Source organism: Microtus oregoni, unplaced genomic scaffold, assembly GCF_018167655.1.
Source record: "Microtus oregoni isolate MIOR12 unplaced genomic scaffold, Mior012 000047F_ref0000412, whole genome shotgun sequence".
Lineage (NCBI taxonomy): Eukaryota > Metazoa > Chordata > Mammalia > Rodentia > Cricetidae > Microtus > Microtus oregoni.
In genome coordinates, this window is record NW_024543221.1 from 12,844,872 (window position 1) to 12,869,947 (window position 25,076).

Below are 25,076 nucleotides of genomic sequence, written 5' to 3' on the forward strand. Positions count from 1 at the left end.
TTTAAAGGAAGAAATGCTAGTAAGAGAAAATTGTTTATCTTAACTTTTTAAATAATAAAAAATGTTTCAATAATGTAATTTTGGGAATTCACAGAACTAATAAGAAAACTACAGGGTTTGGGAAGACGGATGCATTGGCAAAGCCCACAGACCGAGCTCAAGTCCTGGAGTGCATGGAAAAAAGCCAGGCCGAGTGCTGTGTGCGTGACATCCCCATGCTGGAGAGGCAGAGACAGGCAGATCTTTGGAGCTCACTGGCCAGCTAGTTTAGACTACTTGGTGAGTGCCAGGCCAATAGAGAGCCTCTGTCAGCATCATTCTGAGGTAGTCCTATAGCCTACACTTAGACACACACACACACACACACACACACACAAATATACTTTGCTTGAATGACTTTCAAAATTAAAATATAATTCCCATGATATGCCATTTGTAAAGATGCCCACCTATGTCATTGCCAGAGGAATAACTGCCATGGCTTTCTGTCTCCTCCAAGGACAGGATCTTGAAAGACGCTAAAGGAGTGGAACCTGGCTGAGTGGAGATCATCCCTCTGAACCGGGTCACTGTCCATGTACGGACATGGTTGTTGTCGGCACACACTAGGAAAGAACATAGGGTCACACACCACCCTGAAACAATTCAACCTCTTTACATTCAACAGATCACAGTGCATTTTAAAAGGCAGATCACATATTTATTCTACAACTGTGCTCAGTTATTTCTAGTTAACAAGAGTGAGACGGGGTCTGGGAAGATGACTTGGCAGAGGGACACTTGTCACCAAGCCTGACGGCACCGAGTTCCATCTCTGGGACCCACAGAGTCAAAAGTGAGAACTGACTCCTGCAAGGTGTCCTCAGACCTGCACACATGGGCTGTGGCATGTGCAAAAACATAAACATGTATGCACACAAGACCAATCAATAAACCTAACAATAATAATGATAATGTTTTGAAGTGAGGGAACCAAAGAGAACTCTCTTGGTGCCAACATGAGACATGGAAGTAAGCCTGTGAGATCCTTTAAAACAGCAGGGCCACATGTGGAAGGAGGCACTGCATCAGGCCAGACTGGAATACATAGTAAGTGCAGGCCAGGAAGACCGCATTTGAAACAAACAATAAAACCAAGGCACAAGCTGGTAAGATAGAAATGGAAACAGGTTTTTAAATTTGAGAGAGAAATGTTTTATACCACTCAGACGCTAATCAGCCTAAGCCAGGAGAGCCTGAAAACTGGTGACGAGACTTTCTAAACACCTCCCAGGAACCAGTTGTTAATGACTCCTTCCTAGTCACTGTAGAGTCTGTACTAGAGCTGGGCACTAGTTCTATCAGAGACGTATGCATCAATAAACACACTTCAATTATGTTTTTAAAATATTTTAATTAAACCTTTTAATTATTATTAATATGATTATTTACATTTGGGTGAAGGTCGTTATGAGACAGGGCCTTTCTCTGTAGCCCTGGCTCTCCTGGAACTCACCATGTAGACTAGGCTGGCCTAGAACTTACAGAGAGATCTGACTACCTCTGCCCCCCCAAGTTCTGTAATTAAAAGTGTGCACCACAACATCTGGCTATATTTTTTTAATGTGAATGTCTTTTATGTCATGTGTGTCTTACCCTCGGAGACCTGGTGCTGGAAATACAGGCAGTTATTAGCTATCTGACATGAATGCTGGGACCAAACTTGGATCCTTGAGAACAAGCCGTCCTAAGATACACCCTACAACATGAAACCAAGAGGGAGAAAGGGTGCTTTTTTGCTTGGTCTAACAAGGGAAAAAAACTACCTTGCCATTTGTAATGATTTTGCAATGATTTTTAGAAAACATCTATAAATGCTAGAAATGTAAAATTTCTATACAAAAATCACGGTTTGTATTCTAAAGCAAACTTTAGAAATTAACTCTGGCGACACTAACAATGACTCCTCCGCACTTCAGAGACGTAATGAAATCCTCAGTTCTCCGAACCCGTGGTGAAGTCCAGTAGGCACCATGAGGGGTTCAACCAATCCTATGGGAAATGCCCCTGACTTTATAAACTTAGTAGAAGACAAATAACTGGAGCAATTCTGGATGAGTCAAGCTTCCTCCACCATCCTGTGAAACCTCACTTTGAAATACACTACAAAAGCACACAGCTGCTTTTACGCCAGTAGCCACCAGGGGGCAGAAAGGCAGAGAACACAGAACACTCCAGACAAACTTACTGATCCAGCACTACATGTAATAAATACTCTGTGTTGAAATATAAATTGCTTTAGGCACTGCTTTCGCATCTCACCCTACACTAACAAAGCCACCAACGGCAGTCATGAGGATCTCAAACCACTGCAGGGACCAGCGTATGTTTAACTAGGATGGCATGTCTAAGAGCTTTAAGTGCCATAAGACCATACAATATTTCCAGCGTCTTTGTGTAAACAGCTACCCTTGAGTGCTGAGAGGAGAGAGGAAAATACAACTACTAAAGCTTAGGAGACAGATGATAGGCAAACAAGTAACAACCACATGGTGAGCCCATGAACACACGGGAGACTTAGCAGACAAGGCTAGTTTAAACAGACTGGGAGACCTTACTGAGGAAGTGCATGAGAGCCTCAAGGACAGAGGGAAGTGTGTGAGAAACTGACAAGCGTGAGTAAGTGTGTGAGAGTGTGAAAGACAGTATGACAAAAAAGTATGTGAAAGCCAAACATGTCAAACAAAATAACAAGAGCAAAAAACGCTAAGGCATGCTTACAAAATAGAAAAGCCAATAGTTCAGAGCCTCGTAATCCAAAGGAAGTCGGCTGGCACAAGGACAAAATTTAGAAGGTGAATAAACCTAGACTACAAGCTAGACAGGACATCTGGAGCTGGCTAGGAGAGTCAGTGGGACTCAGATCTAGTCTGTATTTCCACAGGGTCTGGGATGAGCTGCCCAGTACCTGTAGAAACCCAGGGAAGAAAGACTTGAGTCACTCGGGTGAAGAATGGGGAAGATCATCAAAAACCATTTCCTGGTGGACTGGGTACATTCAGGTTAAAATTAAGGGGGAACCCTAAATTTTGAGTGTGGGTAGGTGGATGGTGATGTTGTATATGATGTGACTTCCTAGTTCTCTGTCAGTGATTAAATCGTCTGATTTGCTGAGGTTTGGTTTGGAACGCCTGTTGAACACACAGACACAGAAGCAGGACAGATGGATTTTCGGCTCTCTAGGTACTGACAGAGAGGAAGTCAGAGCATGACCGGCATGTACGGTACCACAAACAGTCAATCACCAGGGAACACACATGTATGGTCCCGACAACAATCAATCACCAGGGAACACACATGTACGGTACCACAAACAGTCAATCACCAGGGAACACACATGTACGGTACCACAAACAGTCAATCACCAGGGAACACACATGTATGGTCCCGACAACAATCAATCACCAGGGAACACACATGTACGGTACCACAAACAGTCAATCACCAGGGAACACACATGTATGGTACCACAAACAGTCAATCACCAGGGAACACACATGTACAGTACCACAAACAGTCAATCACCAGGGAACACACATGTACGGTACCACAAACAGTCAATCACCAGGGAACACACATGTATGGTACCACAAACAGTCAATCACCAGGGAACACACATGTACGGTACCGACAACAGTCAATCACCAGGGAACACACATGTACGGTACCACAAACAGTCAATCACCAGGGAACACACATGTATGGTACCACAAACAGTCAATCACCAGGGAACACACATGTACGGTACCACAAACAGTCAATCACCAGGGAACACACATGTATGGTACCACAAACAGTCACCAGGGAACACACATGTATGGTACCGACAACAATCAATCACCAGGGAACACACATGTATGGTACCACAAAGAGTCAATCACCAGGGAACACACATGTACGGTATCACAAACAGTCAAACACCAGGGAACACACATGTACAGTACCACAAACAGTCAATCACCAGGGAACACACATGTACGGTATCACAAACAGTCAATCACCAGGGAACACACATGTACGGTACCACAAACAGTCAATCACCAGGGAACACACATGTACGGTACCGACAACAGTCAATCACCAGGGAACACTCATGTACGGTACCGACAACAGTCAATCACCAGGGAACACACAGGCTAAGAAAGCACTCTCAAACGAACAAGGAACCAGCAAGAGAAGTGAGAAAGGGTTGGGTGGAGCGGATGGGTGAGCGCTACTTCAGAAAAGCACACAGGTGCTAAAGGCATCTGTGGTCTAGTGAGGCGCTTGATGGAGGTCAAGCTATTCACTCACTCATGGATAGGCACCCAGCTCTGCCCAGCACTCACTGCGAACAGTGTTAAGACACAAAAATCTTTTAGTACTGTTCAAATAAGCACAGTCAACATATGAAAATGATGCTTACGAAAGCGCTGGGCAAAATCCCTCCACAATGGGCAGCGCCCCTCAAAAGCAAGTGCTACAGACAAGTTACAACTGAAATTTCACCAAGTCTAGACATCATCTAGGAATTCCTAGCGTCAATTTCTTCAGTGGAATTTGACTTTGTTAAAAAAGTGGGAGGCAGAGGCAGGTGGATCTTTGTGAGTTCGAGGCCAGCCTGGTCTACAAGAGCTAGGTCTAGGACAGGCTCGATAGCTACAGCCAAACACTGTCTTGAAAAACAAAAGAAAAAGAAATTAAGAAAAGGGGCCCTCATTATGCTATAAAATTAGCATATAATATTTATTACTTCATTATCTAAATATTTAAAGTGTTGATTATAGGAAACTATAAATCCAAAAATGTTATTTTTTTCAAATAATTTTATATATTGTTACAAATTTTTAACATTTTGCAAGGTAATCAACTATCAAAATATACATCTAAGTCTACAGCTTTAGTTTTAAACTGATGATAACAAAACAAAATTAAAGTTCAAGCTTAGAAAATTTTGAAACGGAAATCTCAGCAGTGATCTGATATGCTTAAAATGAAATTTGCCATGAGGAAATATCAGAGACTAGCAGAGATATGTTATTTCGTAAGTTTCACGTAGAGTACACCCAGGCCAAGTCAAAGCCACACCCTCCAGTAACAGCCAGAGAATGAGCCACTCCTCCCCCGTCTATGCAAAGGAGAACAGGTTGCAGGAGGCCTGCCAGGAGTCCTACTGTACCTGACACCAGGTGCTTCTCAGACAGCATGATCTTTGTAACAGGGCTGCGGTGGACTGTGAAGGTCTGGAAGAGCTGTGGCCCTGAGCCGACTGTCTCCGGGTGCTGCACAATCACCCGCACGGCTCCAGAGCTTGTACCGTAGGCGATCTCAATCCAGTTTCCGCTGACACCTAGGAGCCACAGGTCAAAAGCAGTATGTTATGTAATGACCAAAAGAAAGGGGTGCTGTGAAGCCTCCCTGTGGTGACTGTGGCGGAGTAGGAGTCGGAACACATACTAGACTGCTCATCCATTGTAGTCTGCATCCCTTCAAGTCTTTCCTGACCCACACTCTACAATAAAACTGCTCTGTCTTAGGCTTTGCTTTGGTAATCACACGCTAATTCCACATACTCATGTGTCTACCTCCCTCTGCTCCTTACTGACAGAAACTCAACCACCCTTCAGAATGCCTGAGATAGGGCATTCAGTACCGATTTGTGAAACAAAAGCCCTGCTACGCCAGGCCCAGCAGGGAAACAGCACCCACAGCAGCACTTCCTGGGCTTATAGCTTGAAGTGGCTTTGGCTCTTCTGCTGCAGTACAAAGCCATCCCTGAGCAACCAAGTGTCACCTACACGAAGGCTTGCAGATGGCACCAAGTGAGACGGGCACACAACCTGCAATGCTCAAACACACTGCTGACCATGAAGCCTCCTCCAACCCGGCTGGCCCAGCTGCAGCTCTGCATGCCTCTTCCTCCTATTTTAAAAGGCTTATTTTTATGTGTATAGCTGCTTCGCCTGCTGCATATCTGTGCACCAGCTACATGCCTGGTCCTCCTGGAGCCACAAGAGGGTGCTGGATCTCCTGGAACCAGAATTACTGACTCCTCTAGAAGAGCAGCGAGTGCCGAGGCTGAGTCCCCATTCCTGCCCTGGTAGCTTTTCTTTTCTTTTAAGAAGGTGTGCACACTGCAGCACACATCTGCATCCTAGCCAGCTTCTCAGGTAGAGAGCCATGAGCTTTACTTCCCGTTCACCGTCACAGGGAGAGCACAGAACGGGGCACTCCAGCCACCAGAGATGTCATTCTCATGCTTCCTAAGCCTTGCCAACACGAGGAAGGACTTTGATTCCTAAAACTTTCCAAGTTTTACCTCTTACTGTAAAGTAGGTTGGGGTGGGAATCCATACTTCATTATACTCATTCTAGAGCAGAGCCCAGCAAACTTTCTCTAAATGGACATGGAGTAATTAAATATTTCAAACTTGGTTTTCCACAATGTGTCACAACCTCTCAGCTCTATCACTGGAAGCAGCCAAGGACAGTGCACAGAACTGAAAACAGAGAGGAAGGGAGGGAGGAAGGGCTAGCACGAGTAACAGCCCATGGTTTTGTGGTCCCCAGTCGAAAACAACGCGATTTAAACTAGACTACCCCTCCAGCCATTTCAGTGTGCACTCTAGTCTTCAGTGCTGATGACTGTCTCATCTAATGGAGTCAGTAAAAGTACACTGTGCACAAGCACCACACTCAAGAACATGGTCTGTCCCCAGGCACATGTTAACATGCTAGTGTTTCTCAGCATTCCTTTATCACAAGGCATCTCAAAACCCCCCAAGCTGGCCATGTACTGACTCGTTTTGGGGGTGAGGTAAACACTCAGCGCAGTGATGGCATCATTGGAGGGGTCGTGATAGAGTTCAGTGACAAGGAGGTCATTATCCTTCATCCGTAATGGGAACTTCTGCATGTCTGAAGACAAGAACACACGTAGTCAGAACACAGAGGATGAAGTCTCCGTGACTTCATGTATAAAGCATGCTCAGTGCTCACCTATGTAATATATTGATCCATTATTGCATCCAAGGAGAAGGAAGGAGCCCGCAGTGTCGTAACTGGTTATTGGAACAACATCCTGCACCTGACACGGTGAGATTGTTACACGTTAGGAAGCACCTTTTCTGTTTCTGTTCCAACTTCTTCAAAACACTCTGGTGTTTTGGGTACTTAGGAAGGCTTAGATAACGAACTGTCTTAAGCTCCAGTGAACGGAAAAGCACCCATTCAGCTTTGAGGAAACGTGTTTGAGCTGCAGCCCAGAGCGGCCCATAATCTCCGAAGTCAGATACTACAACACAACCCTGAAACTGGAAGCCGAGGCAAACCTCACCCTCTGCTCCCAACTCACTCACATAAAATAAAGCCACACAGTGCATAATCAGAGCGAATGACCAGCACAAGTGCCTTTCAGGCAGAGTGCAGCTGCCAGACAGCCTGTTACAATCTCTTCAAGTGCACAGTGGCCTGCTTTTTCTGTCCTCACTGAAGACTCTTCTATGACTTCTTCTCCAGGTACTAGAATTAAAGAGCACCTCTTCAAAGCAATCAGTCTGTTTGCAAAGGACTAAAGTTATCACAAAAAAATAAACCCAAGGAAAGGAAACAAAGTGGCGGCAGCAGGAGACAGGATTAAATGTCTACCCCCAGGCCAGAGCGTGTGTACAAACAGTAATGGCACCATGTTGTGAAGCTGTGAGCTCAGAAGGCCAAGGCACATGCCCCAGCAATGACCTCCTCAGTAAGGAGCAAGCTCTTCTCATGCCTGTTTTCCAGCAAGGTAAGATCTACGTGCTCTGCTTCATGCCTGTACTGCATGTGCTACAGCCCGTCTAACTACGTGTGTAGTGTAATCACAGGGGAGAAAAGTGGGGGAGAACCTCAACAGAGGTCAGGAGAGGAACCAGAGAGCAGACGACCTCTAGAAATCCACACTAAGAAAAGCATCTTCCAGAAAAAGAGGAGCAAGGCAGAGCCTATGTCGGCTCTAGCTATGGAGCAGACACCGGGAAGTAACAATTCCTCTAAGCTGTTCACACACAGGACCTCTGCTCTGTGCACAACTTTTCAGTTCCAGTCACGGGCTGCATTAGGAAGTCTCTGCAGACAACCCAGGGCCAGGCTTCTCAGAGAACAGGACTGCATCCCATGCGGCTGGTCACTGCCCAGGCTTCCAGCTGGAAGTGAAGCAGTCTGAGAGGAAGCGGCTTTGCCTGCGTGCACCCATGCTCTGGTCCAGCTCCACACCCCACACCTACACTAGGTCTCTACAGCCCAGACTCTGTGCCCTTTGGAGCTGCTTTTTGCTAAGATTGGTAGCAGCCTGGAGCTTCCAAGGCTCATCTCAGGAAAATGCTGTCAGTTGGTCTGCAGGAAGATGGCCACAGGAGTTTACTCTGGACCCTCGGTCAGGGTCTCATTGCCAAGCTCAGCCTCCACTACTGAGTCATCACTGAAGCCATTTTGGCCGTGAGCCTCCACCCCTCCCAATGAATATGTAAAACATTCTCCCATCTCTTAAGAGGCAAACTATATACACCCCACTGTTACTTTCCAGGACAGACATTCACAAGATTCTCCATGTTCTGATATGAGAATAAAATGGGTAATCAATCTTTGTTTAAAATCGACCTTTTTAGTGTAAGTCTAAATTTAAACACAAAGAACTTGGGGAATGACGCCTACACAGTGCTATTTTCTGCTATGGAACTTAGACTGAGCCAATGCTTAATTTCTAACCCTTTGTGACATCTTGGTGTGTGTGTGTGTGTGTGTGTGTGTGTGTGTGTGTGTAAGCTATATGAGAAGGGAGAGATTAAATTAAAAGGGAGTGAGAATAAAGCCTGATTTGATATCTTAACTAGACTGGTTTCTATAACATTTCATCAGCATTGTATCAAGGAAGAGCTGAGATGCTGATAGAAAACTATGAATTTTACAATATTTTTTAAGGTTAAATGCAGATGTGAAGCTGAGTGAGTCATCTAATATTTCAAATCCATCCTGAATGTACATTTACAGTAAAAAACTCAAGGGTCATCCTGTGCACTTCTTCTGCTATTTGATTGTTGCTAACGACCACCTAGGAACCCCGTCCACTGGTACTGCAGCAGCCCTGGGAGTCAGCCCCCAGTCAGAGCTGTCTACTGAGATCTGCAGACGGGAGAATGAGGCCACAGGGCAGGCCACCTCCAAGACGCACTAAGAGAACCAGCTGGATTAGAAAGCTCATTTGCTGTACAGATGCACAACTTTCCCAGAGTCCTTCTGAAATGTGAACAAATCCTCATGTCAGATGTGGTTTTCAGTCATGCCTGCACCAGGCATGAAGAACCAAGTGATGCACAGACAAAACACCCAAAGTCAAGGCTGGCATGATGTCACCACTCCAGCCTGAATCTCAGAGCTATGAAAACATGTAAGTTCAGTTCTAACAGCAGTGAAAGGCCAAGAAGACATTTAAGGTGCTACTCCTTCCAGAGTCACAGGACAGCGCTTCCGTGTGGACAATGTAGCTGCATAGTTAACACAGCTGACAGAGAGTGAAAGTCCCATAACTCAGTCTTCTTCACAGGGCAGCAGCAGCGTCCTGACAACTCTCCATCTGCAAGCTCCACCTAGGCCCGGGCCTCTCCACGTTCCTCAGCCTGTTCCACTCACAATGACAACCCCTGCAACGCCTTTGCTCCTGTTATTACAACCCCTTCTATGCAAACCTGATTTCTGTATCTTCACTGAAATTCAAACAATTTTCTCGAGACGCAACCACAGTGTTACCAGTTCCCTCAGTCCTAAGATCTCAGGACATTCCTCCAGAACCTCATGTCAGTCACGTCCCATCCCTCCCCACCCTTCCCCTCTGCTGAGTATCTTGTCATCTGACTCAGTTCATTTGCATCCTACTTTCTGTTTCTGATGTCTACACAGACGCCCCTAGGGTTCGCATCCGTCAGTATATATGCTGGATTCATTCCAAGACCCACGACATGCCAAAACCTCGATGTACAAATGTAACAAGACCTAGTATCTGCAGGTCACCCCCACTCACTCCATCATCTCTAGACTCCATGCATCTCCTCATGTGAATGCTATTCCATCGGCTGGGATCTGTGTTGTTTAGGAACAACAATAAGAAGGATGTCAGTTCTGTTCTGGAATGCTCTCCATACAGCTGGCTGAATCTATAGATGTGAAACCCAGGGATGTGGAAAGCTGGCTGCGCAGTTTCAAGTCAGCTCAAGAGGAAATGAAACAGGCTGCAGCATGAGAATGGCTCCAACCCCTCACCACCACCACTTTCTTCCCAATTCCTTCCAAGTTATCAATCCGCTTACGTCCCCTGTAGTCCCGACACCCTGCAGTTCTCCCTGCCACCCCAGAACTTCTTTGTTATCTTGGTGTCACCAACCTTGCCATCGTTATACTTTCTCAGACCTTGCTACACTGCGTCCATAACGAAACACCCTCCACATAGTGCAAGCTAACACCCTACTTTCTTTCCCTTGTTCCCGTCCCAGTTCTCGGTGCTAATAGACTGAGCCCATGAAAACTGCACGATTCACAACTCCTTTGATCCTCGATACACTCGCCCACATACTCTCTTTCCCCACCATCTGTCCCCGAGAGCAGGGGTCTGGTTAGCCTCTCTAGCTGTGCTCTGCATCCCGCACCCTCCTCACTTCTGGGGAAAAGCCACACCTCCATCCTCCCGTCTCCAGGGTTCTCTGTGCAACTTTTTCTCCACCTACAACATGCACAAGCTTCACCTACCCTAGAGAAAACAAAAGTCTAGTACCTTCCGTGTAGTTAGCTTAAAAAGAGACCAAAAGATCAAACAAATAAACCAAACCTGAAAATCTTTCTTGACCTTCACATTATTACATCCGGAGCCCTTCATTTCCCCCCCTTTTTTTCAGTCGCGTCTCATTCTCTAGGCCCTGGAGGTGTTTAGCAATGACATACTGTCTCTGGACACCTGTCTACGTCCAGTTCCAGCTGTGCTCTCCCTCGATACAAGAAGTTTGCCTTGATTCCCATGCACACAGCAGGGCTCTTAAAACTCTCAAGGAGCTGGGGAACATTATATAAATAAAACAAACCCCTTTAAAACAGTAAAATTTCTATAGAGAAGCAAATCTTCCATGGGATGCACTTATGGCGAGAAGTCTATAAATAGGGGCAGTCAGCACAAAACTGTGTTCACTTCTATAATGAGCATTAATTGAGACTAACCTGCCAATGCTGAGTGACAGCATTCCATACTCCCACTTTGCCTGTGTGACTTGTGGCCACCAACTGGTTCCCAATAAAGAAGAGCGCATCCACAGGAACACCAAGATTGAATACACCTTAAATGGCAAAAGCAAAAAGAGACATTAATCAGGCATCATTTTTATAGCCAGTTTTTTTATAACCTAGATTAAAAGCATCTCCAGGGTTACTGATTTAAGCCTACAGACTGTGTCCCATGCTCAATAGGGACCAGAAATAAGGCAGAACCTCTAAGTTCTTAAATTCTTGCAATTGCCCAGCAATCTCCCATAGCTGTGTTGTCTCAGGCTGGGTCCTAGTTCAATATCACAGTAACCTGCCAGGCAGGAATAGAAGGACTCTGGGATTAAGTAAGACCTGGTAAAATCTGCTGGAAATTCAAAGGCAGCCTGCTCACGGATTAGATACTGGTGACACTGACTAAAGACACAGCTCATGGGCAGATCTTGGGGACCCTGACCCTGCTAAGAGGAGGATCTTGGGGATACTGACTAAAGACAGACTGGACAACTCAACTATCCTGAAGGGCTTTAAAAATGCAGAAAGAAGCAAACAGAAGGCCAAGAAGTCACGATGGGCTCAAAACAAGCATTTGAGCCTTTAATTCCAAGCTTATTTTAACCCACTATTTTCCAGTATTTGCATTTCAATCAAACCAACTGAAAAGGAACTGTATAAAGCAGAGGATTTCTAGAAGAAACAAACAAGGAGACTGATGTTAACAGAAGAACAGTTTAGCAGAGGACAGTGCATTCAATTCTAATATAACAGAAGGCTGTGCAGGGGCAGCAACATGGAGCGGGATAACAGACAGGCAGAGGGCTGAGGAGAAGGTCTTCCAAAGGTCTAGTCTACAATGTCATCGAGCTGGAGAGTGGGTAAGTTTAAACTGTAAGAAAAGGGCAGTGTGGTCTAAGGACACCCACACTAAGGCAAGAGTGAGACTTCCAGGCTCCTCAGGCACTCGTGGGACCCAGGCATTGTGTCTGCACAGGAAGCCTGGCTCTGATAACTTACCGTCATCACCACACTTCCTGCTCTCCCCTATGCCATCTATGAAAAGCTCGAGTCAAATGCCTCAGTCACCATTTCCACTATAACCATGGTGTTATATGGACCATATGCTTCATGTGGACCATCATTAAAGCATTTCAAAGAAGAGCCTGTGTGCCAATGTGAAAAATAGTTTTCAACATTTAGCTACCAAAGCAAAGACTCGTGAGGCCTTAAAGAAATCAGGGGGGGAAACAAGGTGTACGTTAAAAAGCACAACCCAGACAAGATGACTGTTTCTCCGGGGCCTCTAGCAGCACTGGGCCTCTTCACGCTCAGGACTGTACTACAGGTAAGACCAGTGCATCGCATCGCATATTCTAAAGCAAACCCAAGGGAAGTCAATGGGGCCAGTGAGATGGTCAGAAGAGTGCAGGCAGCGCAGGCCGACAGCCGACGTTAGAGCCACACAATCTAGAACTCCCAAAAGATGTGCCCTGACCTCAGACGCACCGCCACGTGCTCATACCTGTTCTCACTCACACATCTGAGATGTCAGAAATAAAGCAGCAAGAAAGATGCCATAAATGGACAAAGCCAAAATTCACAAGATTTTGGGGCAGTCCTGCTGGGAACATCTCCTCTTAGACATTTAAAAGTCTGTATAATACATATTTCCATATCAGACACACGACTACAATACTTGCAACCAAGACAGAGCAAAGCAAGCTATAAGATGCAGAAACCACTCCTTCTGCCCTCTGACAAAAACAGACAAAGAAAATGCACCCAGGCAGAAGGCAGTGATCTGCACTCTACACAATTATTTACACAGTGGTACTATGGTTTTGAGGACCCAGGCAGAAGGCAGTGATCTGCACTCTACACAATTATTTACACAGTGGTACTATGGTTTTGAGGACCCAGGCAGAAGGCAGTGATCTACACTCTACACAATTATTTACACAGTGGTACTATGGTTTTGAGGACCCAGGCAGAAGGCAGTGATCTGCACTCTACACAATTATTTACACAGTGGTACTATGGTTTTGAGGACCCAGGCAGAAGGCAGTGATCTGCACTCTACACAATTATTTACATAGTGGTACTATGGTTTTGAGGACCCAGGCAGAAGGCAGTGATCTGCACTCTACACAATTATTTACATAGTGGTACTATGGTTTTGAGGACCCAGGCAGAAGGCAGTGATCTGCACTCTACACAATTATTTACATAGTGGTACTATGGTTTTGAGGACGTAGGCAGAAGGCAGTGATCTACACTCTACACAATTATTACACCAGGCAGAAGGCAGTGATCTGCACACAATTGTGTAATTGTGTAAATAATATACACAATTATTTACATAGTGGAACTATGGTTTTGAGGCAGGACGACTTTTAAAACAACTGAAGCCAACTGCATTCAGTCCTGCGGCAAAAATTAAAGCAAGGTGGCTTTCCTCTAGAGAAGAGGAAGGTTTTGGGAAATGGAGGACGACATCCTGAATGGTCTCGGGAAGGAAGTGTCACTCCCACTTAGGCTCCGGGATCTTGTCCACTGTCCGCAGGGAAGGCAACAGCATGAACTATTGCATCCTCTGTCTAGGCTCACGCATACAGTACGGCCTGCAGCAGCAGTCAGTCTCGGCTGAGTCTCAGGGCAGAGTTCGGCCTTAGGAGAGCCTATCATGGACCCTCCAATAGTGTTCTCTGGATGGTGTTGTCAAATTCCAAAGAACAGCACACAACAGATGCCACCGTCACATGGCTATAGGACAGCTCTTACTGAGCTCCCCATCATGCTAGTCTTTGGAAACAAGATGAGGAGTAACCTCCACTCACAATAGACTTGAAAGGAGAGGTTCATAACTAACTCTGCTTATTTACTGCCGGCTCAGGTCTCTCGCTGCAATAAACACCATGACCACAAGCAACTTGGGAAGGAAAGGGTTTATTTCATCTTACAATTTAGAGTAAACATTCAGAAAGTCAGGGCAGAAGCTGGAGGCAGGAGCTGATACAGAGGTCATGAAAGAGTACTGCTTACTGGCTTAGTAAGGTTGCTCAGCCTGTTTTTCTTAAATAATGCAGAGCCCCTGCCTAGAGGTGGCACCACCTGTAGTGACCTGGACCCTTCGCATCAATCATCAATCAAGAAAATGTACCACAGGCTTGCCCACAGGCCAGTCTGGTGGTGGCATTTTCCCAACTGAAGTCCTCTCTTCCCTAATAACTCTAGTTTGTGTCAAGCTGACATAAAACTAGCCAGCATGGCAGTGAGTAATTAATGTTAAAATGTGTTTTCTAACAAACTGAAGGGCAAAGGTTATACTATCAACCATAATAAGATAAATTATTACACATTTTAAACCACTAACAGTGAAATTGGATAAAATACAAGGTGACATTTTTAAGCAGAGAACTCAAGATATAAGCAGCTCTGTCTTCCTGCTTCCAGGAATTCCCATCACCATTCAGAGATGAATACTGTGCGGTGGGACACACATGCACACCTGCACATGCACAGATGCACAGACACAAAAATTGCAGAGGAGTTTCTGCTAAGGTCCCATCACCATTCAGAGATGAACACTGGGGCAGGGGGTGGGAGGGAGAGAGATACAGGCAACTCTGTCTTCCTACTTCCAGGATTCCCACCACCAAACAGAGGTGAACACTTTGTGTGTGAGGGCACAAGGCCGGGGCACAGACGTCACACAAGGGTTTCACTAAAGACACCCCAGGAATGACGGAGGGTGCTATGAGCGTGTGGAATGATGGGAAATCCCAGGAATCTAAATAGATAAGGTACCATCTCAGAGTGGCATGCCTTACTTGAAGACTTCAAATACTCACGGAGAGGAAACAGGAAGAGAGAGAGGGAGAAGGTGGAGAAAGAAATTTGGTATCTGGCATACTGCTCCCCTCAAATAAACAAAACAAACCTAATTCAAGGAAAGCATCAGATAGTATTTGTTGCCAGCTATAAAACTTCAAGGTTTCATGTTGTGGAATTTGTGCCCCATGTGAAGGTGTGTTACTGTGAACAGTGTAATAAAAAGCTCAACAGCCAATGGCTAGGCAGAAGTATAGCTGGGACTTCCAGGGAGAAGAGGAAGAGAAATCTAGGGTAGATGCCAGCAGATTCTGAGAGGAAACAGGAGGTTCAAGATGGAAGAGACATAACACCACATGATAGAATGCAGAATTATATGCTAGTTAGGAATAAGCCTGAGCTATAGGTAAGATTTCATAAATTAATAAGTCTCCGTGTGGGGTGGTGGCTGGAGAAAAACTACTACTACAGTTTCAAGTGAAAATTAGTATTCCGAAGCTCTCGCTGACACAAGGATGACCACTTCCTAACCCAGGGAGTCAGATGTGCGACCCTGGAATCAGCTTACAGTGAATGGACTCAGCATCTGGTGAAGCTGCCTACTCAGTAAGCCAACATGTCCAGCTGACCAGCACCACCATCACAAACCCTGGCCTGGAGTAAAGACTGGTCACAAAACAAAACAGGCTGGTGGACTTCAACTCAGCAGAGCTAGAAAAGTTTCACAGCTCTGGTGCAGGAGTCAAGAGAAAGAGCCACAGTTATCAGATAAGATTCACAAGAAAGAAAGAGGGCTTTCCAACTGTTCATTTGTTTTGGGCCACCCTGTCTTCGCACACACCAATGAAAGCCATGAATCACAGCAAACTAAATACAGACACAGACTTAAGAGCTACAAAAGATGTCACACAGGGATGGAAAGGGTCAAATTAGAAACAGCACTTGCTGCATAAGCACGAGGGCCTAAGTTTACCTCCCCAGCACATACCTGAAGAGAGAAAAATGTCCTACCTGCCTATAACCTAGCATTAGTGGTAGGGTATGAGTAGACAGCGGGATCACTGGGTTTGTTGGTCAGCCTGGGCAAAACCCAGAAAGCTCCAAGTAGGGTGAGACTCTGCCTCAAGGGAGTAAAGTGGAGAGAGAGAAAGAGAGAGAGCAGGACACCCCACGTCTTCTCCTGACTCCCACAGACAGGTACACGAGCAGGTAAACTGACACATACATAGGCATGCATGCATAAACCACACACACACATGCACATGTACATAGGCATGCATGCATAAACCACACATGTACATAGGCATGCATGCATAAACCACACACACATGCACACGTACATAGGCATGCATGCATAAACCACACACACATGCACACGTACATAGGCATGCATGCATAAACCACACACACACATGCACATGTACATAGGCATGCATGCATAAACCACACATGTACATAGGCATGCATGTATAAACCACACACACATGCACACGTACATAGGCATGCATGCATAAACCACACACACATGCACACGTACATAGGCATGCATGCATAAACCACACACACACATGCACATGTACATAGGTATGCATGCATAAACCACACATATGCACACATACAACAAAACAAAAGTTTAAAAAGACACCATGGAAATCTACAGACTGCAACCAATATCACTTGTCTCAAAAGTTCTTTTTGTTAACATGTATAAGAAACATCTCCATCTACAGAAGGAAGTAAATTACAGGATACAGCAATGGCGCTTGAGATATTTTGTGGCCATATTATGAGAATGAATGACAGCAGATACTCGAAGATAGCACTGCTTGGAGGAGTGCATAGGACAAGGCAAAGAGCAAGGCCCAAAAAGGGTAGGTAGACGGCATAAAGGAAGACTCTGGAACCTTGGGTATGACAATAACATAAGCATCTAGGACTGCCCAGGACAAGAACAAGGGGAGAACTGCCATAAACGGGCTGCCCACGCATGCTTAGCATTGCCAGGGCATAAATGATGGTGATAAATCTGAATCACCATGCAATGAGTTAAGTACTGCTCGCTTTTCTTATATCCGTAAGTGTTTCGAACTGTAGTTTAATTTCTAGGAAGGTGAATGCCAATAGATAACAACCTGTACAACACCTGACTGACTACTTACCCACCATCAGAATGTGAGTGGAGGAAAACCGAGGAGCGACTTTCTGTGCTGCATTCAGGCTCTATCAGAGCAAACTGAATCCCAGGGCTCCCTCCTGAAGCATCAGTGTCTTCCTCTAACACACCATCCTCTCACTGAGCAGGCCTATGACTACTGGGCCCTGGTGGGAAGTGTTACAAGTCCAGCTAGCTGCCATACTTACAGCCAATCAAACTTACATGGACAACAGCCAAGCATAATGTAAAATTGTTCCTACCAATCTCAGTTCCACTTCCTCCATCCTGAACGCTCCACAGGATGATGCTGCTCTCTGAGGCGACGGCCACCATTTTGTCTTTGTCTCCATGAGGACCTCCAACCACCTTTGCATTTAAAGCCACGCGTTCAATGGTCCAGTCCAGATATGGGCTTGTAAACACTTGCTGCCACCCAGAAGACTCTTTGATTCTGTTAAGAATAAACATGAAAAGAAAACTTAGTGGTAGATGAGAAAAGGAACAGATATCAATATAGCAAAAAAAAAAAAAAAATCACACTCTCCACCTACCTATGGAGATGGTAATGCAATTGATGTATCATCTCCTGTTATTGAATATTATTTTTATTGGGCAAAGATGTGTTACATTTATTTATGCTGCATTTGTTTAATGATGAAAAGATGTGTTGCATCTGTTTCACCTTGCCTGGCTAAGGTACCTGACTGGTCTAATGAAATGCTGAATGGCCAACAGCTAGGCAGGAAAAGGATAGGTGGGGCTACCAGGCAGAGAGAATTAATAGGAAGAGAAATTTAGGCTCAAGAGAAGAGGAGAACAAGAGACACATCCAGGGTAAGAAGTCAAGCAGCCATCAGTGAGCCAGACAAATAGCAAGAAGGTAAGAAAAGGTAAAAAGCCCCAGGGCAAAGGTCGATAATGAGAAACAGGTTAATTTAAGTTTAAAAAGCTGGCCAGAAATGAGCTCAAGCTAGGCTGAACATTCACAAATAATAATAAATCTCTGAGTCACGATTTGGGAACTGGTTGGTGACCCAAAGAGAAAACCTGGTACAATCTACAGTATTATTCCTGATCTTACATTTACATCCATAGTGAAGAGTATAAGAATATAAAAATGTAGATTCCAGAAATAAGAATGTAGAAATAAAGAAATATAAAGTTGTAAGCCAGGAGAATGAGAGCAAACTGTCAGCAGTTTGATTCTCAGCAGCTAAGGATTAACTATTAACAGTGGGTTACTCTGCTTTACAGCCCATAACCCTATTTATGAGGCTGAAGCGGCCCTGTGCAAACTGAGGATCAGCTTTTAGATAACCCCCTGGCCACTCATGACCAGAAATTGATGTGAACTGACTTTTAAATGATGGGATGTACGTGACTTTTGACTTTTTGGTTTTCTATTGTCCCACACCCTTCCCTGCTATGGGAAACTGTCAGTGTCAGGGGAGGTGCAGAGCCTTGGAAAACACTATCAGGGAACTCCGGGACAAAACAATGGACTAAATACAAACACTAATTTAACTGAAAAACTCTGTTAATGGAAATTGCAAAGAAGGGCAATTTGTATCTGAGTTTTACCCCAAGATTGTAAAAATTCTCTTGTTATTGCCTAATGCTTGCTATAAAAGGAGGAGGTCAAGAATCAGCCTTTGCCACAGCCTTACAATCCACATCTCTGGCTGTGGTATCAGCTAGCTGACAAGCTTTTTGTGCCCCAGGGAGATTTATTTTTTATTTTTTCCTGTAATAAAGTTTGATTCTGGTTTATTAGACTGTGGTAGTCTGTCCTCATCTTAGAGAGACTCCCATGGACCCAAAACATAGAACATGTGGCCACAAAAAGGACTAGAATATATATTTCTCCAAAGAATTTAAGTTTTATAAAATACTCTAAAAATTAAAAAAATGAAGATAGTTGTATTTCTCATACCCCCAAAGCCACTACACTGTTGTTCTGTATGGACAATGACAGCCAACCACAGACAGAATTTTAGATGGAATCTGTATTCCTTCCTGTTAGTCATCATGTTAATGATGTCACTAGTGTGACGTGTCATCTGTACCCCAGATGACATCACATCACAACCTTAAATTCTTCAAGCAAATTCACAGTGGGGCTGAGAAGTCTTCTCTGAGATGGTTTATACGAGTCTAGACGCGGGACTTCACAAGGCCACTGATTCCCCGACAAGAACATCTTTCAGCTTCCCCAGCAACTACAGGTGCTTCTTTGGTTATCCTCTTTCTCTCTCTTCCCCTCTCCCCCCTCTCTGAGATAAGGTCTTTCCAATGTACCTGAGGCTGGCCTGAAGTAGAACTTATGATGTCTCCAACTCAATCCTCCTGCCTCAGACTCTCAAGAGCTGGTATTGTAGACTGGTACCACCATGCCTGGCTCCTACTTTTAATACATTTCTCTGTCCTTTGGGAATTTAGGTCTTGCAGACAGGTATTCTATGTGACTGCCCCCAAGGTTACAGCCTGATTACATCACCAAAGGTCCCGGACAGTGTGCTCTTTCACACTGGCAGGCAGTGAAAGCTAACCTGAGCGTCATGGTAGAGCATATGCTGCTTAACTGGCACATGCGCAGGCATGGGCCACCACATTCATTGAAATAAGTATGCTCAAGTAATGCAACTACAGCTCCCAAATTAAGCCTTAACTGAGAATTAATGTTTTCTTGCCTTAAGCTTCAAAGCAATAAATTGATGTTTTCCCCCAAATTTAAGGTCTGTAATTACCCTTTTTGGCCACCAGATGGGGGTGATGTATTAAGATAAAATAAAAATACTCATCCAATAAACTAAAACTGCCAACTATTGAGGAATGAAAGGTGGACTTTTAGGCCCTCTCAGACTGGGCACAAAGCAGGGATTGTCCACACTTCAAGACTAATGCCACATGCTATGTGGCGATGTAGACACAGGGCGGCTCCCCACAGATCCCAACAGGCATGTGGTAAACAGAGAGGAGGGTGTGATCTTGTTTGTAAGCAAAGATGTAGGGACACACAACACTCTTTTCCAGAGTGCACACTTTTTACTTGTGTGTCTGCAATACTTAGGACCTTATCGGATGAAATACAATCTGGAGAGCATGACTACACTGTAGCAGACTTTAACTCAATGAGGCAGGTGAACTTGTGTTTTCAAATTGAAATGCATGCAAAGAAATCAGCTATCTAATTTTCTACGGAGGTGACCTGAAACTGAAAATATGTTCAGCGTGACAACGAGAACTAACAACCCAGCTCTTTACAGATGACACTGGAGTTAGGAAGGCAGGGCAGAGAGTATCGTATTTTCATAGTTGAACCTCACCTCAAGGTTTAGTTAAGTATAATTACTAAACACATTATTTCTCAAATTAAACAAGTGTGTTTAAGTACTAAGCATATAGGAGTTCAAGATACCCAAATACACAGATATACAGACATATGTACACATACATGTACACACACGGGGGGGTTCACATTCAGCAGGAAGCTGACTTACATAATAAATGATGTCAACATAATTACTCACTCACTTGGAAGAAAGCAAACACATTCTTAACTTTTATACCACCTACAACAAAGGAAATTCTGCCGAGATTAAGAATCTAAAACAGAGTCCAGATGCAAGAGGGCAGCAGTTTACACAAGTTCTTTATTTACTCAAAGACTGTCAAACTCAGGAAGGAAATGGGACATGGAACTAAAGCCCAACCACACTGGAGTCAGTGGCCACCACACCGTCCTCCATGCTGAGGCTCTGAACTTACACAAAACTGTCAAGAAAGTCACCTTGCAGAAAAGACCATGATCTTACAAAGTACTATGAAATTTCTGAAGTCTTTTTATCAGTCTGCTGTGTGATTTGAAGCTTATAAAGAAAGCCAGCACGATCACCCTTCCCTTCCACACTGCTGAGTCCCCAGCTGCAGCGAGACTGCCCAGGTAAGCATAGACTGTGATCAAAGGCAGATGTGAGCAGCATCACTCGTCCTTGTCCCTTCCTTCCTCCTGTGGGATTTTCTTCAACATTCCCTATAGCTAGCACGGTGACGGGCGAGGCTGCCATAATCTAAGCATCAGAGCCACGCAGGTCTGGAATCCTTGTCCATAGTCAAACGTGCAGCCAGTGGGAAACAGCCACTAGACTGGCACCCAGGGAGCTTCAGTTTAGGCTCAGATGGTGGTAAATACAAAACAACTCTAAAAAATTCCCCTTACTAAATTAATCTCATGATATGTAAGCGCTATCTACAAAATAACCACCCCAAAGCTAATTTCTATACTCCTTGGTAATTGAATTAAAACCCTGTAAAGTGTCAGAACAAAGTAACCTATTCACAACTACAACCAAAGCCATGCCCAAGCAGGTGGCATGCAGTTCCTTCCAGAGGCAAACCTGCAAGGCACACTGCAGTATTTACAGAGGCAAACCTGCATGGCACGTTGCAGTATTTACAGACACAAACCTGTGTGGCACACTGCAGTATTTACAAGACACAAATCTGCGTGGCACATTGCAGTATTTACAGAGGCAAACCTGCATGGCACGTTGCAGTATTTACAATGGGACTATAAACAACTCCTGAAGGATATTTTTTTTTAAAACTTTTAACCTTCAGCTATTTTTTTCCTTAACCAAAATGACGAAAATCTCTAACTTCTTTGACTTTCCAACAACAAAATTTAAAGAGAGTATATTCTGGCCACCTCTCTGCCTCTTCCATCAGAGTAATAACACTGCCTGTGGTCCACAGCCCATGGGGCTTTGAAGAAAGAGTCAAACGTTCCCCAGTTAAACACAAACAAAGTCACTTTGTGGTGTAGGAGGTTCTTCTGTCTATGTGTTGCTTTCATTGGTTGAATAAAGAAACTGCCTTGACCTTCTGATAGGACAGCACTTAGGTAGGCAGATTAGACAGAACTGTATGCTGGGAAGAAGGGCAATGTGGCAGACGCCATGGTTCTCCTGCCTGAGATGGATGCTGGTTAGAATCTTTCCTGGTAAGCCACAACGTTGCGGTGATACACAGATTTATTAGAAATGGGTTAAATCAAGATGTAAAAATTAGCCAATAAGAGGCTAGAGATAATAGGTCAGGCAGTGATTTAAGTAATACAATTTCTGTGTGATAATTTTGGGGGTTAAGCTAGCTGGGCTGTGGGATGCAGCCCGCCGCTCCTCCTCCTCCTATAACTTTGGACCCTGCACTCTTCCCCATTGCCCTTCAATCCAATCCAACAGCTGCAAACTCCGCACAGTGTAGACACTGGGCTGTGTCACTCACACACAGCAGCCCTGCCTGACTCCGCCCCACAGTGTGACCGCTATATAGCACAGAGCTCCACTCTACTGCATAGCACAAGACTGACTCATCATAAAAAAGAGATTGGAGGGTTCACATTAATAATCCTGCCTAATGTCATCAGCCAGAAAAAAACAACAAACATGTCTCATCTGTATCAGTTTCTACCACCTGAGAAACATCCAGTAAGGCTGTCAGAAGCATGAATAAAGTAGGTATCAAGTAAAAACAAATTTTTACCAAGTGAAGTGGGAAACACACAGGAGAAAAACTGATGACTAAAAGAAACAGATATTCAACCTAAATATAAAATAAATGATCTAAAATAAAACCAAATAATGCTTAAGGACGAGGTACCTGTAGCACACAGCGAAGTGTGCATACGCAGCTACGATCCAGTTGTGGTGGCCAGCGACTATTAGCACTTTTCGTGGGTCCACTGGAAACCCTGCCGGTTTTAGAGAGAAGCATTTACATCTTAAATGAGTTGGAAAGTTCTGGCTTTGAGGCCATTTCATGCTTCTGCCTGTCTGGGTGAAAGGGGGTCAGAGCAGAGCAGGCTCATAAATTATTACAACAAAGCTTGCCTGCACCAGACAGAGGCAGAGTTAAGTAGTTCCAACAGATACCACACAGCCCCAGCAGCCTAATGGGAACTCACTAGCTAGCTCTCAACACAGTTTGTCAACTGCTCTACAGACAAAAGAAAAAGAGAAAAAACAAAGTCAGAGGATCATATTACACTTCAAATAAAAATGTGTGTTAAATGAGATTTTCCAAGATATAAATGATGAGTCTAGATACGGCTTGGTACCACAACACTCAGTACTGTAGCCATGGGTATAACACACAGTGCCCTAAGAGTGTGTGTGGTCTGTGTCTGTGTGGAGCAAAAGAGGAATATTCAAAACTCACGCAGCCTATCTGAGAACGAAGTACAAGCTCTCCTCTGGGTTTCAACCCCCCACCCTACCCCTGGCTTACCCAGCCTAACAGTCTCATTTCCATTTCCAGAGAGCACAGGCTGGGTCCCGCTTCCCTGGGCTTCGCCTTCCACAGAATTCAGTCCATTCCTAGCATCCACTGAGGATCTAGCTGTGCTAGTTATTTTACGGTTGGGAATGCCTACAAAGGAGAAGACACAAATTTATCTGTTTCTCTTCTACAAATTAAAAATATGTCATTGTAACAGAAGGACAAGAACATCTAAACTTTGTTACACCTATACCAGTTCTCCAAGCACGTCATGTGTGGGTTACACCTACACAAGATCTCCAAGCATGTCAGTGTGAGGTTACACCTCCAACCAGTCTCCAAGCATGTCAGTGTGAGGTTACACCTCCAACCAGTCTCCAAACACGTCAGTGTATGGCAAACAATTTAACTATAACCAAAAATAAAAAAATAAGAAACAATCCAACCAATTCCTGCAAGTTTTACTATTCACAGCCAGTGAGATTAAGACTTATCATATGATGTGCCCTTTGACCCAGCTTCAGGATAATGAGCAATCAATCCGTCTAGTCTAAGCTGCTCTTTGGGCTTATAGTAGTCACCTGCCATCCTAACTATGTCCAAATTCACTGTCTCAAGGCTTCATTTCCTCATGCTTTCAGCAGGATCTTTTCAAAAGCAACACCTCCCTCAGAAGCACAGTGCTGCACAGGCAAAGTAACCAAGGGGACACTAACCGAACTCCACAGAGCTCCAGGGCTTAAGGCCTCGGGCTAAGGGGTCAGTGGTAACATGGCAGCTGTGGGGCTGCCACGGTTTGCTTCTTTGGCCCTACAGAAGAAGGCGTCAACCCCTGCCTGTTCTACATACTGTGTGACTTCACTATCATAAAAGGACACAGTCTAATGAGGTTCAGATTTATCCAAACTCAAATAACCAAGATGGGTTTTCTAATTTCTCTGTTTGTTCCTGCTCAACAAGTCTGAACAAATGCAAGCAGCAGTACCTGGTGGGGGCAAGTAGCCGTGGAACAGGACACTGCCACAGGACGACCTCTCCAGCTCCTCACACAGCAGCAGCCTTCGCACTGTAAGAGGCAACGCAAGCTCGTCAGGGGACACACATGCACACACAGACCTGCTCACGTAGACTTTCTCTAGTTAAGGGCAGTGAGAAGAGAAAGGAGGAACGTTTAAGGGTTCCTCCCTTAAACAGCTGAGGTTATCTTTTTACTAGGAAACACTGAGCACTCTGAGGAGGACCTGATAGAAGACACTCTGCCTTTGGGTAAGTCTGCAGACAGGGTAAATCCTGGGAGATCAACACATACCTAGCGGAGTGATCCCGTAAAACTCGGCTTCGTGTCTGAGGACACTGATGCTCACTCCCCTACAAAGAGACGAAGAAAGGCTGTGAGCTCGCTGACACCGACAGCCTGGGCTGCCACTCAGACGACTGAGAAGCACCGGCTCAAGGGGACAGACGTCAAGCTTAAATCCTGTTTTTCTCACACTGTTTTTCTAACGCCATTAAGCACCTG

The 25,076-nt window shown here is 44.8% G+C and overlaps 1 protein-coding gene across 3 annotated transcripts in view; it reads right to left on the minus strand.

The window, feature by feature from the left end:
- Positions 1 to 25,076, minus strand: part of Kctd3 (potassium channel tetramerization domain containing 3) — a 56,139-nt gene that overhangs the window by 16,182 nt on the left and 14,881 nt on the right. For 2 of the 3 annotated variants that reach the window (XM_041635420.1, XM_041635421.1), the window contains 10 exons: positions 24,867 to 24,925; positions 24,543 to 24,623; positions 23,567 to 23,707; positions 22,940 to 23,030; positions 17,539 to 17,729; positions 11,254 to 11,369; positions 7,018 to 7,105; positions 6,820 to 6,936; positions 5,198 to 5,368; positions 450 to 605 (listed from right to left, as the gene is read on the minus strand). In XM_041635420.1, the coding sequence (XP_041491354.1) occupies positions 450 to 605; positions 5,198 to 5,368; positions 6,820 to 6,936; positions 7,018 to 7,105; positions 11,254 to 11,369; positions 17,539 to 17,729; positions 22,940 to 23,030; positions 23,567 to 23,707; positions 24,543 to 24,623; positions 24,867 to 24,925 (1,211 nt within the window). The remainder of the gene's footprint in view (positions 1 to 449; positions 606 to 5,197; positions 5,369 to 6,819; positions 6,937 to 7,017; positions 7,106 to 11,253; positions 11,370 to 17,538; positions 17,730 to 22,939; positions 23,031 to 23,566; positions 23,708 to 24,542; positions 24,624 to 24,866; positions 24,926 to 25,076) is intronic. The other variant, XM_041635422.1, reaches the window with a different exon arrangement.